Source organism: Carassius gibelio, chromosome B14, assembly GCF_023724105.1.
Source record: "Carassius gibelio isolate Cgi1373 ecotype wild population from Czech Republic chromosome B14, carGib1.2-hapl.c, whole genome shotgun sequence".
NCBI lineage: Eukaryota > Metazoa > Chordata > Actinopteri > Cypriniformes > Cyprinidae > Carassius > Carassius gibelio.
This window is the reverse complement of record NC_068409.1, coordinates 23701117-23717903: the sequence shown is the minus strand read 5'-3', so window position 1 is coordinate 23717903 and position 16787 is coordinate 23701117. Positions and strand designations below refer to the sequence as shown.

The 16787-nt window shown below is 37.7% G+C and overlaps 1 protein-coding gene across 4 annotated transcripts in view; it reads right to left on the bottom strand.

Moving 5' to 3' along the window:
* Window positions 1–12473: 12473 nt before the first annotated feature.
* ebf1a (EBF transcription factor 1a) overlaps window positions 12474–16787 on the bottom strand; it is a 114962-nt gene continuing 110648 nt past the window's right edge. For all 4 annotated transcript variants that reach the window (XM_052574814.1, XM_052574815.1, XM_052574816.1 and 1 more), the window contains one exon: window positions 12474–15573. Coding sequence is in view for 2 of the 4 variants with exons in the window: in XM_052574816.1 (XP_052430776.1) it covers window positions 15542–15573 (32 nt within the window). In the remaining 2 variants the exon portion in view is untranslated. The remainder of the gene's footprint in view (window positions 15574–16787) is intronic.

Here is a 16787-nt window from a genome sequence, read left to right as displayed (position 1 = left end):
TAGCAAAAAATAATAATATTTGAGACTAAAAAAAGTTTTGAGATAAGTATTTTGTCATAGAACATAAAAAAATATACATTTGAAATTTTAAAAATTACTTCTGAGAAAAAAATCTCTCTCAAAATACTTTGAAAAAAAACTCTCAAATATATATTTTTTGCTATCAGTGTGAAAATATTTTCTCAAAAAAAAAAAAAGTGTTTCTCTCGAAACGCTTTTCTTTGCTCTTGATGCAATTTCTTGCTCTCGTGTCAGGATTTTGCTTTCACTGTGAGAATTGTGTCATGGGCGGGGCCACGTTCCTATTGGCCAGTCGGGTGAGCATCGTCTTGTCTTGGGAGTCGAACTGAATCATTACACCATTGTTCGGTTCACCTGCATAGATGCCTCTGCCTTATGGATAGTTAAGTTGAGCAGTGAGCACGGACACTCCAATGTTTGGGTAAGATGATGACACACAGCTGGCTGAGCAAGTTCAGTATCACTGAAGATTAAACATTAAAAATAGCACTCATATTCATGAATGAATGTGTATTATATTATTTGCTTGCTAATCGCTAGTAAAGCTAACCAGCCATCATGCTAGGTAAACTTGCAAACTCACCTGGTTTATACTATGTTTAAATCAAATGCCAAATTAATGTTTTGATTTAGATAGTTTCACGCCTTATTTAGTGAGTAGTGAGCAGTGATTGATATACCGTTTGAAAGTGTCCCACCTAGTTTTGTTTAAAATAGTCTTTGTATGGTTGTTGCACATGTTTAGCTACACTGCATGTATAGCTCGCAAACTCAGCTACACGGGGCTTATTCTAAATATTTTTTACCATCTAGCTGAGGTCTAGAGCTGACAAGGTAAATTGCAGGTCTAGGACTAACTCTTACATTAGCAACCCACAAATATGTTTGTGCCTGTACTGTCATGGTAATTATTTTTTCTTTTAAATCTTTCAAACGGTATGTCAATCACTGTCTAACGTTAGCTAGTTGTAGGGTTGCCACCTTCCATGCATACTAACTTAGTTGAAAGTTGTGCGGGAGGTTGTAAGAACAAGCAGTTACTCTTCAGGTGCTTTGAGGCTAGCAAGTGCAAAGGTAGAAACTAGCTCACTACTCACTAAATAAGGCGTGAAACTATCTAAATCAAAACATTAATTTGGCATTTGATTTAAACATAGTATAAACCAGGTGAGTTTGCAAGTTTACCTAGCATGATGGCTGGTTAGCTTTACTAGCGATTAGCAAGCAAATAATATAATACACGTTCATTCATGAATATGAGTGCTATTTTTTAATGTTTAATCTTCAGTGATACTGAACTTGCTCAGCCAGCTGTGTGTCATCATCTTACCCAAACATTGGAGTGTCGGTGCTCACTGCTCAACTTAACTATCCATAAGGCAGAGGCATCTATGCAGGTGAACCGAACAATGGTGTAATGATTCAGTTCGACTCCCAAGACAAGACGATGCTCACCCGACTGGCCAATAGGAACGTGGCCCCGCCCATGACACAATTCTCACAGTGAAAGCAAAATCCTGACACGAGAGCAAGAAATTGCATCAAGAGCAAAGAAAAGCGTTTCGAGAGAAACACTTTTTTTTTAGAGAAAATATTTTCACACTGATAGCAAAACATATATATTTGAGAGTTTTTTTCAAAGTATTTTGAGAGAGATTTTTTTTCTCAGAAATAATTTTAAAAATTTCAAATGTATATTTTTTTATGTTCTATGACAAAATACTTTATCTCAAAACTTTTTTTAGTCTCAAATATTATTATTTTTTGCTATTGGCATGAAAACTTTTTCTCTCAAATATTCTTTTTTCTCTCATGAAATGTTTTTTTGCTATCAGTGTGATAACTTTTTCTCTCAAACTTTTTTTTTTCTCTCAGATCTTTTATTTTCTCGCATGTAATAAAGAACCAAATCTCACTCCATAAATATCCCATTCGGATAAAATTTCTCAACAGTCTAAAACAAAAATAAAGACATCAGGACAAGCATCCTGAAGAAGAAGAAGGAAAAAATAAACACTCCCACATCCATATCAAAAGTTTAATTTAAGGACTCTAGTGTGCAAAAAGGTATGGAGAGAGATACTGATAGATGAAAGGCTAAATATGGAATCACACAAGAAATTGATCCCATTGGCCATTGTGTGCGTGCTGTCCATGGCCGGCTCTGTCCATCTGGCTGAACTACAAGACAAACTTCATAAAAGGGCCAGGAAAAACAGGTCACTCCTGATAAGAAAACAGCACTGACAAAGAGTGTTCTCATTGGACTTCATTGCTGTAAGGATGTTGTTCCTCAAAAAAGACTCTCAATTTCTGTGCGATCAGACTGTGAGTTGAGTGTTCAAGTGGGTGTGTCGGCAGCTTTCATAAAGGAAGTGCATATACGTTAGTTCAGCTAAAGTGCTAGGAAATATGAGCCTGATCGCCCTCTGTTAGTATGGACTGTAACAGTTCTCTTTATAAAAGGGGAAAATACATATGTCTAACACCGGTTATATGACAAAGCAGAAAGTGTTCTCATGACCTTAATGGTGCAGTGAGTTTTAATTCCAAAAGCATGTGTTTCAAATATAGATAGTTGTTTTAAGTTTTTCAATTCTACTGTCAAACAATTTGGTTATGTTTTAAAATGTAATTGTGGAGCTGAAATGTCGAAACCAAAACATCACTATGGCTTGGGTTTCTAATGTTTCTAATTTGTTAAAATATGCTGAGTGAATGACAAAAGTTTAACTTGAGCTCGCCAAGAAAAACACATCAGACACCGGTCCGCTGTGGGACAGACTTTCTTTTAGAGGCATAATCAATGTATCCTTTGTTGCTGGTGAAAGGAAAGAGAACTATTGTCAAATACATATAGGGTATTTTTTTTACAAGAAGCATGACTTTTAAAATATTCCCATGAGCACTTTACAAGATGGAAGTTCAAATAGACCGAGTACTTCTCTACAACCAAGGACCACCGGAACATCTGGCAGAATCATGCATATGAAATACAAACCTTCCTATTGCACAAGAATATGTGAAAGTGAAGCGGTCAATCTAGAAGTTGCATTTTCATGTGAGAAGTAAGAAAATTATACACAGAGTACTATGGCATACAGGTGCATCTCAATAAATTAGAATGTTGTGGAAAAGTTCATTTATTTCAGTAATTCAACTTTTGAATTCAAATTGTGAAACTTGTGTATTAAATAAATTCAATGCAAATTAAATTCACAGACTGAAGTAGTTTAAGTCTTTGGTTATATTTAATTGTGATGATTTTGGCTAACATTTAACAAAAACCCACCAACCCACCATCTCAACAAATTAGAATCCTTCCATAAGACCAAAAAAAATAAAAAAATCTGGACTTCTGGAAACTATGTTAATTTACTGTACATGTACTCAGTACTTGGTAGGGGCTCCTTTTGCTTTGAATCGATTTTGCTTGACAATCCTCATAAGGCTGCGGTTCTCTCAGTTTGTTGTGTATCTTTTTCTTCCACACATTTTCCTTCCACTCAACTTTCTGTTAACATGCTTGGATACAGCACTCAGTGACCAGCCAGCTTCTTTGGCAATTAATTTTTGTGGCTTACCCTCCTTGAGAAGGGTTGATTGTCTTCTGGACAACTGTCAGATCAGCAGTCTTCCTCATGATTTTGTATCTGAGTGAAACAAACTGAGAGACCATTCTAATTTGTTGAGAGAGTGAATTGATGGGTTTTTGTTAAATTTAAGCCAAAATCATCACGATTAAAAGAACTGAAGACTTAAACTATTTAAGTCTGTGTACATTGAATTTAATACACAAGTTTCAAAATTTGAGTTTGAAATTACTGAAATAAATGAACTTTTCCACATTTTTATTTATTGAGATGCACCTGTACATGAGAAATGTAACCCATCGTAGAGATGAGAATCGTTTAGTGTTTTAACGATTATGGTTCCACCATCTATCTATCTATCTATCTATCTATCTATCTATCTATCTATCTATCTATCTATCTATCTATCTATCTATCTATCTATCTATCTATCTATCTATCTATCTATCTATCTATCTATCGATCTGTGTTTTGATGGCTCGTAAGAGTCACTTGTTCAGGAATCAAATGTACTGGGTGCAATTTATGCTTTTGAGTCAGTAAAAACTACACTTTGAGATCTATAGTTTCTTTTTCTTTTTTTTTGCAACCAGTTCTGAAAAGAACTTTAGTGTTTTTAGGCATTTAGTGTATCTGTTAATGTGTGTGTGGCAGCTGGTCACAGGCTCTTCGAGGAAGCTATAGGTCTGAGAGAGGCCTAAGTGTTTCATACCTGCCTCCCACCCATTGCCCCCTGCTCCCTCCGAACAACGGCCCCTTACATCGCTGGACTTTCTCACCTCCTCAAGCCCAACACAAACAGAGCGCAATGTGGAAAAAAGATCCCTATTTCCCAAGAGTACGCGAGAGAGCTTCACCAGATGTTTATAAACCATAACTTTGAAATATGGCACAAAAATGCTTACATGCTGTCATGTTGCGTTAATACTGAGAGAACGACAAAAAGAAGTCTAATTATTTCCAGATGAGGATATTTTTCTCTCTCTCTTTCTCATGTTGGAACGCGAGGAGTGTCCAAACTTCATAAATCTGAAATATGTGCTGCGCTCTCCATTTTTTGCTTCCTCTAAATGCCCCCCACCCAGCTGAAAAAGAAAGAACGAAGAAGAAAAACACAGAATGGAAGTGGGCTACAGAGAGCTTGGCCTCGGGGGTGGGGGTAGGTGGAAGAGTTACTGCCCTCTAGTTCATTATAAAAATCAGCTCGGCGTGTTTGCCTTTCTGAGCGGTTTCCTCATGCTGTGAATCGGTGGTGGAAAGAATCTAACATTTATCATCATTTTGATGAAAATAAATCCATAAAGCATGTAAAATCGACTTATTTTCGCACCATTTTCCCCACACCATTCACTCCAAGACAAAAAAAAATCACAACGAACGATCCTTAAAAAGGGCCAAACAGCAGCATGACAACGAGGAGGTCTTTTTAAAACCGAACTGCACAGTGCCTAAGAGACTCGAACCTGGCTTCTCGCTCAGTGGAATTCAGAATAAAGGTGAAGAGCAGTAACACCACACTGTAAAGCCTGCAGGGCATTTGGGCACTGTGATTAGATTGAGTCCAATAGTACAGCCAAGACGTCAAAATGATGGAGAAACACGCAGCAGACCTGCAGGTCTGGAAGCCATTAGACAGGTTTGAGGCAACACTACACCACAAACAGACAGCTATTGCATCCATAATAGCAGTGGGTGTTCGCTATCATATTTTATGCCCTTCTTTGTGGATGTCTATGTAAAAATTTTCAATGACCCAACATATAATAGCTGTAGTGTGTGCTAATAACGGTTGTATTATTCTCCACTTTTCTCTGTTACGCACACATTCACAAAAATAAACGTGCACACAGTGCCTACATCACACCTCGCTGTTTACGGAGGTTACAAAGTGCCAAATTCATGTCCACACATAATGACTCCCAGAGTTCCAAAATCATGGAGAATCCCTATTATCCCATCTCCCTGCAGATGAACTCATTCACAAAAAGGTCCATATCACATGCCGCATGTGTCCAAACTAGGAGGCATTGCCTTGATACAGTACAGTATATCCCCTGAGAAGGACAACAAGCGAGAGCTTCTTCAACACGCTCACACACACTCGAGCGTAATTGAGATGCATACATAAATTAGACGTGCAAAGTTTCCTCCCCCCGGACTGAAGTTCCTTGGTCCTTGAGATTAAGCACTCATCTCCGTATTGACATGTTTGTGCGGCTGTAGGTGTTTCGATTTAAGCCCAATCGATTCCTTTAAGTATCTAATATAAGGAAGGCAGGCCGTAAACACGTCAAATTAGCAGTAATGAATAGCACCGCACAAGCAGAAGGGGCTGTCGAAGGGACAATACTTTAGGAAGAGTTATATGTGCCTGCCCTCTCCAGCACAGAGGGTTAAACGGTGCCTTGGCAGCCTCCGCTCCAAAGTGGATAGGGCTGTGCGGTGGTCACACACTGTTTCATTGGCTGGGGTACAACAGCAACAAGCAGAAATTAATGTGAATCTGTAGCTGATTTTAGTGGGCAACAGGGCCTGTAAACAGGAAACTTTCACAAGCCCTCCAGCCCCAAGGAGATGAGCCAGGAGCGGGGTATGAACGCGCCAAGATGGAGCACGGGGGTGGTGGCGAGGATGGATGTGTGTATGGAAAGATAGCTATTTCACAATCACACACATGAAGCGGAGATGGATAGACGAACGGATGAGTAAACTATAAGGCCTGTATGAAGACGCAAGAAAGACAGGCAGAGAGAAACGGAGGCAAAGAGGAAGGGAAAACAAACGTGCACATTTATTTTCCCTCGCCGTATTTATAAAACAGCTTTAATAAACCATAATTCCTTTCGCAGGGTCTTGTATATTGTTACAAGAACAGCTGGGGCATGTTTTGTCTCAATGTCGTGGTTTGCCTTGCCAGAAATTTAGGTTGTACAAAAAAGATCTTATACTACATCTGATATCCGTCTTTGCTATATACGTTTGCACGAATTCAGCATTTAAATACAGAATTGTTTCATTAAATGGCAAATCTTCCATCACTGATACACAACATTAATCACCGATTAGCTTGTCTCGTGACTCTGAAGTTCTGTCATTATACTATAATGGCACTTAATGATGCTTGGGAAACGTAACTAATAGAAAAGAATATATAACATGAGAAATCACTACAAAGCATCAATCAATGTGTCTCTGTCAATGGAGAGTCCCGTCAAACGAACAAGCCTCTATTCTGACCCCATTAAGAACAAATCAAGGGCTGATTTGCTCCATGTCCAAATGTCACGCAGAGTTAGTGCTATACAAGACGGTGATAATTATTTGCTAATATACAGTAGTTCTCAACTGGGACGCTAACATGGAAGCAAAAGGACCGGACAGAACATTAGTAAACAATTAAGTTTACAATGTGTTTAATGTGTGTTTTTTTTATTAGAGCCAATGGAGTCCAGTATGTTTTGGACACTATTAACTTTCGTCGTAATGTCAAGCATTCTTCAAAAAATCTTCCGTAGAAGAAAAAAAAAAAATCAAACAGCTTTGGGTAAATTATGACATCATTTTCATTTTTGGGTGAACTATTCCTTTTAAAAGTTGCAAAGCTCTGTCCTCTTATGTACCTGTTATGGAATATGTTTAGTTAATGAAGGCTGTTAGATCGATCAGTTATCAGAAAAGCCAAAGATCACCGTCGCGTAATGCACTCCGGCAAATGCACCTGCCATAATTGAGTGACGTGCACATGCTCTATTAGCTTTGTGGATTTATTGTGGTGTCCCTGTCCATTTATCTCCTTTATGATGTTGTAATCATAACCACACATTGTGATAAATAATTACTGCCATGGAATAAACAGCTAAACACACAGATACCTGCACTAATGGCTCCACATTCATAATTCAGCTATCTCACTCCTCTGCCACTCTGCAGTCAATTTACTGAATCACAGCCAATTGGCAGCCACAGCAGGAGGTGAGAATAGCCAGAGCAATCAAACGAACGGTAATATATGCAGGTTTGTCTAACAGAGTTCATGTTCCCTCATTCTCTGTGGTGCCACCTGTGATATCTAAACGGCTAAATGCAGCCTCCGTCATCCATTAGGTCCCTCCGACCCTCTCATTAGTCCTACTCACAGCAAATTACCTGCAGCAATTAGAATAAATATCAAACACAACAAGCGACACTGCAAGCCCCGGCCACGGCACATTCGGGTTCACGCTGGAACACCTACTGTGGGTGTTCTGATTAGGGTGAAACTTACATCAGAGCCCTGCAGTGCAGCCTAGGTAAAACACGGTGTTAAATGGACAGTGTCACCGCAGTCTTTTTGCCTTGTCAGGATTGCACCTTTTGCATTGTATGTTCTGGTTACAGATGATGAGGTTGACTCAAAGATCTGGTTGATAATAGCAGTTCGGGGGAAGAAAATCAGTACATATTGGTCTGTTCCTCTAACAAATCTCTCATATGACTGTAGAAGACTTTAGCTATTATACAAGTCACAAATCATGCTCTCATTGTGCTTTTGTCTGACAATTCCTCAAAGTCAGCCATGATCACTAGTCACGTCTAGCTAGATATTCACGTTTGTTTTGTTTACAGAACCATCAACAGCGCGTCTTGTGTGCTGCGCTAATCACTCCGCCCAAGTAGCCACTCCACCAAGTAACGTTAGCTGTGCTCCTACGCCTAGTGAGAATATAGTTCCCAGTATTTGTACGATTAAAAATGGTCTCTGTCTCATATTGCCTTGTTATGTGTACACGCTGTGACTATACAGACCACAACATGTAAATAGGAAAATGTTTGCATTATTTTGTCACTTATTGGGATTACTATGCTACCATTATCCATTTACATCCAGTCTTTGTGCTAAGCTAGGCTAGCGGTGGGTGCGTCAAATAACACTTACAGAATCCCAAGTCCCAAAAAGTCGGAGTGTTCCTTTAAAGTTGGAAAGCTTCATTCTCCATTAATTGTAATAATGTAAAAGCACAACCAGTTAATTCTTTAAAAACAAGTTGGTGAGTACACGAATGTATGAAACTACACCGATTACATCTCAAATACTTCTGAAATAGGCTATGCGACCATGTAATGCAGACTTCAAACTGCTGAAGATGGACCCTGATGTGCAGAATATGAAGTAAATCTTGATTTATGCTTTTGCCCTTTTCTTCGAGTGTGCACGTTAATAGCAGTAAATCTGCAGTTATGTCTAGAGGGATCTGTCTACAGTGCAAAAATCTAGGAGGCTTTTGCAAATCAAGCCCTGTATCAGAATTGACTGTTATAGACAAACATGCAAAGATTAGCTATATAAATACATCTTTTTTAGAAGATACAAAGCCTTATATGGGAATGACAACAAGATTATGTAAACAGCATGTCGTCATTGTCTATGGCCATATTCATACAGTAGCAGAATATTGTTTTAAACAGAAAACAAACCAACACGCATATTTGAGTGCATAATGTGGTTCTTTTCACACACAGTATTGTAGACAACAGAATTCCATAACCAAATTTTGGGGGTTGGGGTAGTCCCCATCGGTATGAAATCACGGTCCGGACATTGACCGGTGTTCTGTCGATTTGTGCGACCCTGTCAGATTTTGCTATCTCCCATTAAAACAGTGGGTAGTACAATTCGACAACGAAAAAATGCTACCTGTAAAATGATGGTTTATTAATGTCTAAAAAAAATTTAATATAATAAAATGTTATATAAGTATTGACAATACCCAACACTGACTGAAACGATTTAAACAGAAACTTCATATTGAAAAAAATAAAAAATAACTATGAACCAGTTCCCAGCTGTCTTTATTTTATAACCACAATAATCCCAATGCATCCAATTCAATTCTTCCTCCTAGAGGGAAGTGTCACTCCTCATTTGAGGCCAAATGTTTTAACATTTCATGTCCTTTATGATCAGTGGAGTCATGTAAAGGACATGTGAGTTTACATTCACTGCATTATTGTGGCTGTTTTGTGTGTGAAGTGTCTGTACCCACACACTCAGGTACCTGGCAGCATTCCCTTCTCTCTTGGTGCCTTCCCGCATTGGTTCGAACATCCCTCTCTGATCTTAGGTATCTCTCCCTTCTCTCTGTGGACTATGAGGACCCTCTCACTCGCTCGCTCTCCGTTTCATGTCCTATTCTTCTCTCTTGTGGCTTTTTATTCATTCAATTTTTTTCCCCCTCTTTTCAACCCGTCGTCTTTGTCTCGTTCTTTCCTTGTTTTCTCCTTTTCTCCGTTCTCCCCAAGCTCCCCCGTGGGACCCCTGCTTTCCCTCTCAAAGATGCCTTTCAGCTCTCCTCTCCTCCTCTATCCCTGCTCAAGGGAAGAGCTGGAGACCTGCTTCATTAATTAATTTATTTATTTGGCGCGGGCTGATGTACTTCCTGCATGTTTTAGTCTTTGTCCTAAGGTATAATCTGAAAGGTTTTTGAGCAGGTATCTGTGCAGTAAAGAACATTCCGTACATGACTATTAATTGAATGATACGCAATAATGTTGTATGGATTACATCAGGATCTGCTGGCTGGAATATCTGGAAAGCATGCATGTTTACGATATTTCCAATGATTAAACATAATTGCAAATATTGAACATAAACAAAATTAAAATAAAGTTGATAATGTATAGTGTCAGAAATAAATCAGAAATACTCAATCAGTTTATTTATTTAAATTGAACATTGTGGAAACTAATGATTTTTTTTCTTGAGAAACAAGATGCTACTTGACATAGCTGAGAACTGAACGAGCAACTTCTGAGGAATATACATGTTCCTCTGTGTGTTCAGTACTCTGATGCTTTCTAAGTGCCGCATAAAAATAATCAGCTCACTCATTAATGCTGGAAGAGGCTGATTTGCTCTATAGAGTTTCTGTCAGCGAATGTCAACAATGACAAGTGGAGAGAGATGCGTACACACCTCTGTTCAAATTGTCATCTATCACTCATTCCTGTACATTAGCTCCCAGACAGTCTTCCCCTGGGATCTGTGACGAAGAGAGAGTGGGAAGAGTGACAGAAAGAGAGAAAAAGACAGTAAGAGAGAGAAGGAGAGATAAGTAATCCTTCACTTGTGATGTTTAATGTTCAAAGTGGGCTTTGTTTGCTAAGTGCCTCACGGCGGGGTGTGGACTGAAGGTTTGGGGGGTGAGGGGGGCGGCCGTGTCTCTCAATAATCCATTAGCTAATGGCTGTACAAAGCTCTGCCATCTTACCTCCATACAGAAGCCAGCTGAACAAAAATACTGACATAAAACTGACAATTACTGACTCCAAAACACTCAGACATTAGAACTAGGTGGCAATATAAAGAATTCAAAGATCAGACTTGACTCAGAATCAACTTTCTGGCAAGACTGAGCAATGAATAGGAAAAGAGAGAGAGAGAGAATAATAAAAATAATATAATACTGTAAAATATGTTAAAATACTTATTTTTAAATTTTAATTATATTTATCAGTATTATTGTTTTTACTTATTTTTGATCAAATAAATACAGACTTGGTGAGCGTGAGCAGCTTTTATTAGATTATTTTTCAAAATAGTTGAAAAATAAATTATTTATATTAATCACATTTTCCCATTACAAACAGGGTTGCCAGGTTTTCACAATAAAACCTACTCAATTGCTACTCAAAACTAGCCCATGCCATTTCGAGGAGGGATGCATTCTGGGGGGTAAAATAATTTTTTTGACAGAGGGTTCCACTGGTTAAATTAGCATTTTATGGTCTAAATATCACATGGGGTTGTTTAAGCCTGCGGACATTAAAACAATCCCTGGCAACAGTGTTGAAATAACCCAGTTCCGAGGGAAAACCGCGGACTTGGCAACACTGATTACAAAACTTTTTTTTAAATAGTGCATTGTGGATCATAACCTTACTTTATATTAGGTGTCCTTAAATACTATGTACTTGCATGAGGTATTGGTATGTTTAATGGTGGGTTAAGATGTAAGGGATGGGTCAAAAATGTAATTATGTTATGTAATTATCTCTGTATTAAGTACAGAAATTAATTACAAATGTAACTACATGCAGGTTTTTTTTATATATAAGTACAATGTAAAAGCATGTATGTACACAATAAGTGCATTGGATCAAATATTAATTTAAACGTAAGTACATAGTAGTTAAGTCTACCTAATATAAAGTGGGACCAACAATCTAATAATTGTGGCCTCTTTATTTCAGCAAACAGACAACCACTGATTCTGGCTTTAAAACAACAGCAATTCCCACTGAAACCATGAGCTAGATTTAGATTTTTACTAATGTTTCAGGGTCATATGAAGCTCTTTTAAGCTGAGGTGGAGTTTGCCCTCATGTAATCGGGTCAGCAGAATCTTGCCAGTGACTTTTATAAGCTAATCAGATCAAGAGCATCTTAAATTAAATATGCAAAAAAAAAAAAAAAAAAAGAGAGATTAGTTTTTGCTGATGACCGTAAATGCAAATGATGAGTCAATTAAATGCAATGGAAAGTTCAATTAATAAGTTGAAGAGCCCATCTTATCATGTTTGTGAAAGTCTGAGCCCACATTCATTATGCTATCAGGTATATAATAATTTAATGAATGGGGCTAATTAAAATGTGCTACTTAAAGGGGAATTAGTGGGTTGGGGTAGAAGGAATGTGGGCTGGGCCCAAGGAGAGATCATTCCCCAGAGATAACGAACAATCAGACATCTGTTGGCAATAAGATGGCACAAAAATAACATGCCGGGTTACTTTGTAACATCTATTTTCCTAACATGCCCCCAAACGCCTGCTTCTGGAAGAAAGGATCAAGGAGAAAAAAAGACACTCCAGGAAAAAAGAAATCACAGACAAGAAGTAACTTTAATTTAATATTGTGAACTTTGAAAAGTTATTTTACAGCTTTCATCAAAAATGATAACAATCTATACAGTAGTTTTTGTCTTGAGTTTTCCTATCAATAGAACGGTTCAGTGTGTATTCAGTCAAAATAATAAAAAAAAAAAAATTAAACAAACAAACACAAGAATAGGAGACAGGAAAAAAGGAGACCAGCTTTTTGGTTCGAGTCTTGTGTCCAATCAAATGCTTTCATTTTATAAGGAGTCCATCTTATTCATTGCGTTGGAGCTGCTAACAAAGCCACAAATGGAAAAGAAAAACATCATGAATGGTCTATCATCAGTCATTTCTGATCAAAAGTCCTCACACATCAGCATATTAAAAGCCATTTTTCTGTTAGATGGCAGATCGCAGACACACATTACAGAAGACAGCACTTAAACCATTGATAAAAGAGCCCTGAAGACGATCCTCGAGGGCCGACTCGGCTGACAGTAGAATTAGACTCGAGTCACAGCGTTACAGACTGGGAGTCAGAACCTCAGCTCCGGGGGCAAGGCCTTGTGCTCTGATATGGATTCACTTTGCTCAGGGTGAGAAATACATCAATGATACCATACAAAGTGCTATGGCACGACCCAAAAACATGCAGGTTCACATGCACCTCCAGCTAAAGCGAACGTCCCCTCAGAGTGAACGGTGACACTGTAGAATATGGCTTGAGCTCTCAAGAACGCAGCGGACATAAACGAATGAAAAAAGGCAGCCTTTTGCTTTAAATTAACAAGAAAGTGCAACCCATGGCACTAGCAACACAGAAAATATAATCTCTCTCATTATCCTTCATAATACAAACAACAGAAAAAGGGCAAATAATTAATTTAACCCTTCTCGTTTTAGGTAAAACAGACCAATTTGTGCTTTTTTTTCCTGGAAAGAAATCCCTTAAGGAACTCTGTGGCTACTGTTACTGGTAGTGGTGGTTGTGAAGTCTGTACAAGTGATTTTTACGCTTATGGGTTTGCATTGTTAAGGCATCAATACTGCTGGTACTGATATATGTGTGAGAGAGAGTGGAATAGACAGGTCTATAAGCTGGCATAAATAATCAGATAAATAAAAGAGGAAAGAAAAGAGCGTGGATTAAAACTTCATCAAACACGTCCTTCTAGGTTTGACACACAAAATAAAACCATCACTCTCAGAGAAGAGCCCATGCATGTTATTACAATAGTACAGGTTCTGTCAGCCTCAAGGAAAAGATATAGATTTATATATTCATCATATATTTATATATATATAATATATATTTATATATATAATCTACGTAACTAAATGCTGAGATGCTACTTTTTTGCCATACATTAAAAAATTCCAAAAAGAAAACAATTGCTTTTTAACTTACAAATTATACAAAAATAGACAATGGCTTTTTACGAATAAAATAAAAATGGAAAGCTTGACGTGATACAAAACATGGACCTAAATTCAAACAAAGACATTAACAATAAAGACAATGCCGGTGATAAACGCCAACAGATGGATAAACAATCACGAAAAACCTTCCACAATCAAAGTGAATTTGGGGAGAAAAGCAATATACAAAATCTGGATATACATACATTATTTATATGGATATTTTACAGAGACTCCCCTCTTTTTGTCCAGAATCCATGATTTGTGTTTGCTGAAATTGGTGAGATTTTGTGTAACTTATGCAACGAACCGACTGTCAGTATTATTATGAGCTGCCATAAGCCATTCTGAGATAAATACAAATAAAACAAAGACTTTGGCAACTGAAAGTATATGTACAAAAATAGACGACTACCAAAGTGAGCCAATCAAATTGCTGGGTGTTGGGTGTTTGACACATTTGGAAAGCATCCTTCCTACAATGCTGTCTAAACATGAAAATACTTAGCTAATTCAAGTAATGTCCCCCCAAAACAAGCCAAAGAAACACATAGAAAAGGAAAAAAATGGGTTGCTTTAACCGTTGGCTCTGAAATAATATTCTTCTTATACTTCATTTAACCTGTATCCTTCACTAGCAAACACAGCAAACCAAACACATTAAAATGTATATATCACAGTTTCATTTTTTTTTCCATAGACAAAGCAAAAACTAAAAAGAAAAAACTAATCAGCACATTCTTTGAGCACACATAAAATTCAAAAGTTATTTTTTTTTTAATTTAAATGGCATGGCAACTGAGGTCTTTTTCCTTCAGTCCATCTGCTTACTGCATATCTCTGCTCTATTTAGCAGCAAATATTTGCAAGAACATAAATTCTGATTTGTTGTGGAAATTGGGTCACTTTTTCTTCTCTTTGAGGATGGATCTGAACATTCAAAAATTACAGCATGACAGCATTTAATAACTCTTAAATAACTTTCCTACATCATAGCCATTCAAACCAACTGGTACCCAAATGCTTTGTATGACATATGATAAAAATAAAAAAAAACAATAGGCAAGTGAGTATGGCGCTACAATTTCATTTCGTATGAAAACAAACAATATTATGGCAAACATTTTGTTGGCTTCTCTTTTTTTGGGACAAAAAAAAAACAAAAAACTTTTTTTTCTGTGTTCAAACGGTTGGCCGTTGCTCTCAGTTGGATTTTGCACCAATGTGTCTATTTATATAAAAACTGGTCAGTATTAACAGAGATCTGTGCTGTTGCCCGTCGCTGCTCCAAGAAACATTACAGATGCACCCGCTCCTAAAGTGTCATGTTTGTGTGATACAGTCTGTAAAAAAGGCATGTGATCATTCAATTCATCAAAAAAGCCCATGAACAAAATAAAAAGGAGTTACATCTCTCCTTTCTGCATGGGCAAAACACGGGGGTGAAGTCCTTCGGTACAGCAGTCCAGAACAGCTTAAAAACAAAAGCAAACAAACCATTTCTTCCCATGAAATGAGATTCCTTTGTCAAAAGGCCTGAGTTTTAAAACTTTAGTTTTCATGTCTCCTCCACCAGAAATTGCCTTCAGCCTAGAGAGTAGATTCTCTGGTCAGAGCTGAAATCAAATGTGCCTCTTCAGCGGCCCAGGAGCCCCTACATGGGAGGAACAATCATCCCTGGGATCGCTATAGTCACAGGAAGAGAGAAAGAGAGAGAAAAAGAGTAAGACATGGGATTGTTTGGTTTCATCTGTCATGCAACAAAACCAAAAGAAAAGCATCTGGAAAGCACATCGTACTCAAATGATATGAACAAATAAGACCTTGCACAAAGAGAGAGAAAAATCGTATTGCTTTTTAAGTTTAGGACTTCAAATAATGCAAATAATTTCCATTAGTTGCCAAAAACGTATAATTTTCTTGTGTGTGTGTGAGAGAGAGAGTTTAGAAATAGTTTTAGTTTTAATGAATGATTTTAATCCTGATGCGCTTACTGAAATGTTGTGCAAAGAAATGTAAGGGTTAGCTTAAGACAATGCTCATGGATCACATTCAAATAAGAGGGTACAATATGGCTTCAATCAACTGAAGGAGGGATGGAGAGACTAAATGGATGCAGTAGTATATTCCATAATTCTCTGTGCTTTCGATCACACCGAAGTTGTGCATTAATCAGAAGGATGTACAATTCCCTGTGAGTGGATGAGGATAATCTTTATTCCGTATGATCCACCTAAGGTTGCAGGTCGGCCGTGTTTAATTGGAGTCATTGTCAGGATAAATAGTGACTTGCTTTACAGGCTGTATATCAGTCTCCCCATCAGGGAGCCATTATATGAACAATTCATCAATCCAATTAGTGATAACACTATAGGACGGCTTGGCAACGCATTAGCTAATGCTTCTCTCCCATGAGGACAAAGCTCCAAGGGTTCGGAGGAGACGGTCAGGATATTCTTACAGTCGGAGGGATTTTGCATTTACATGAAGAGCGTAGAGGACAAACTCAGTGTATGCATGCAGTTGAAGTTATTTTTACCCTTAAAAATGACTTCCATTGGTGTAATCCAGTATAATCCAGTCATATTAAATAATATATTTGACTTGAATAAAAACAGGTCATTTAAAGCAGTTTTTATTTGACCTTGTAGCGTTTCGCCTGTTTCGATGAGCGACTGAGTGTTTACTTCACGTGCCTATGGGGACCGACGCACATTTATGCGGACATCATTTTTACGAGACAAATTACATACAAACAGCTATGCTAATGAAAAGTGCATGCAGTGTATACATAGTCTGACCGAAATTAACTGGCTTGCCAACATTTAAACAAAAATAGCTTAAGCTTAGATAAATAATATTGGCTCTCAAACATTAAACAATGTTCAGTCAAACATTAG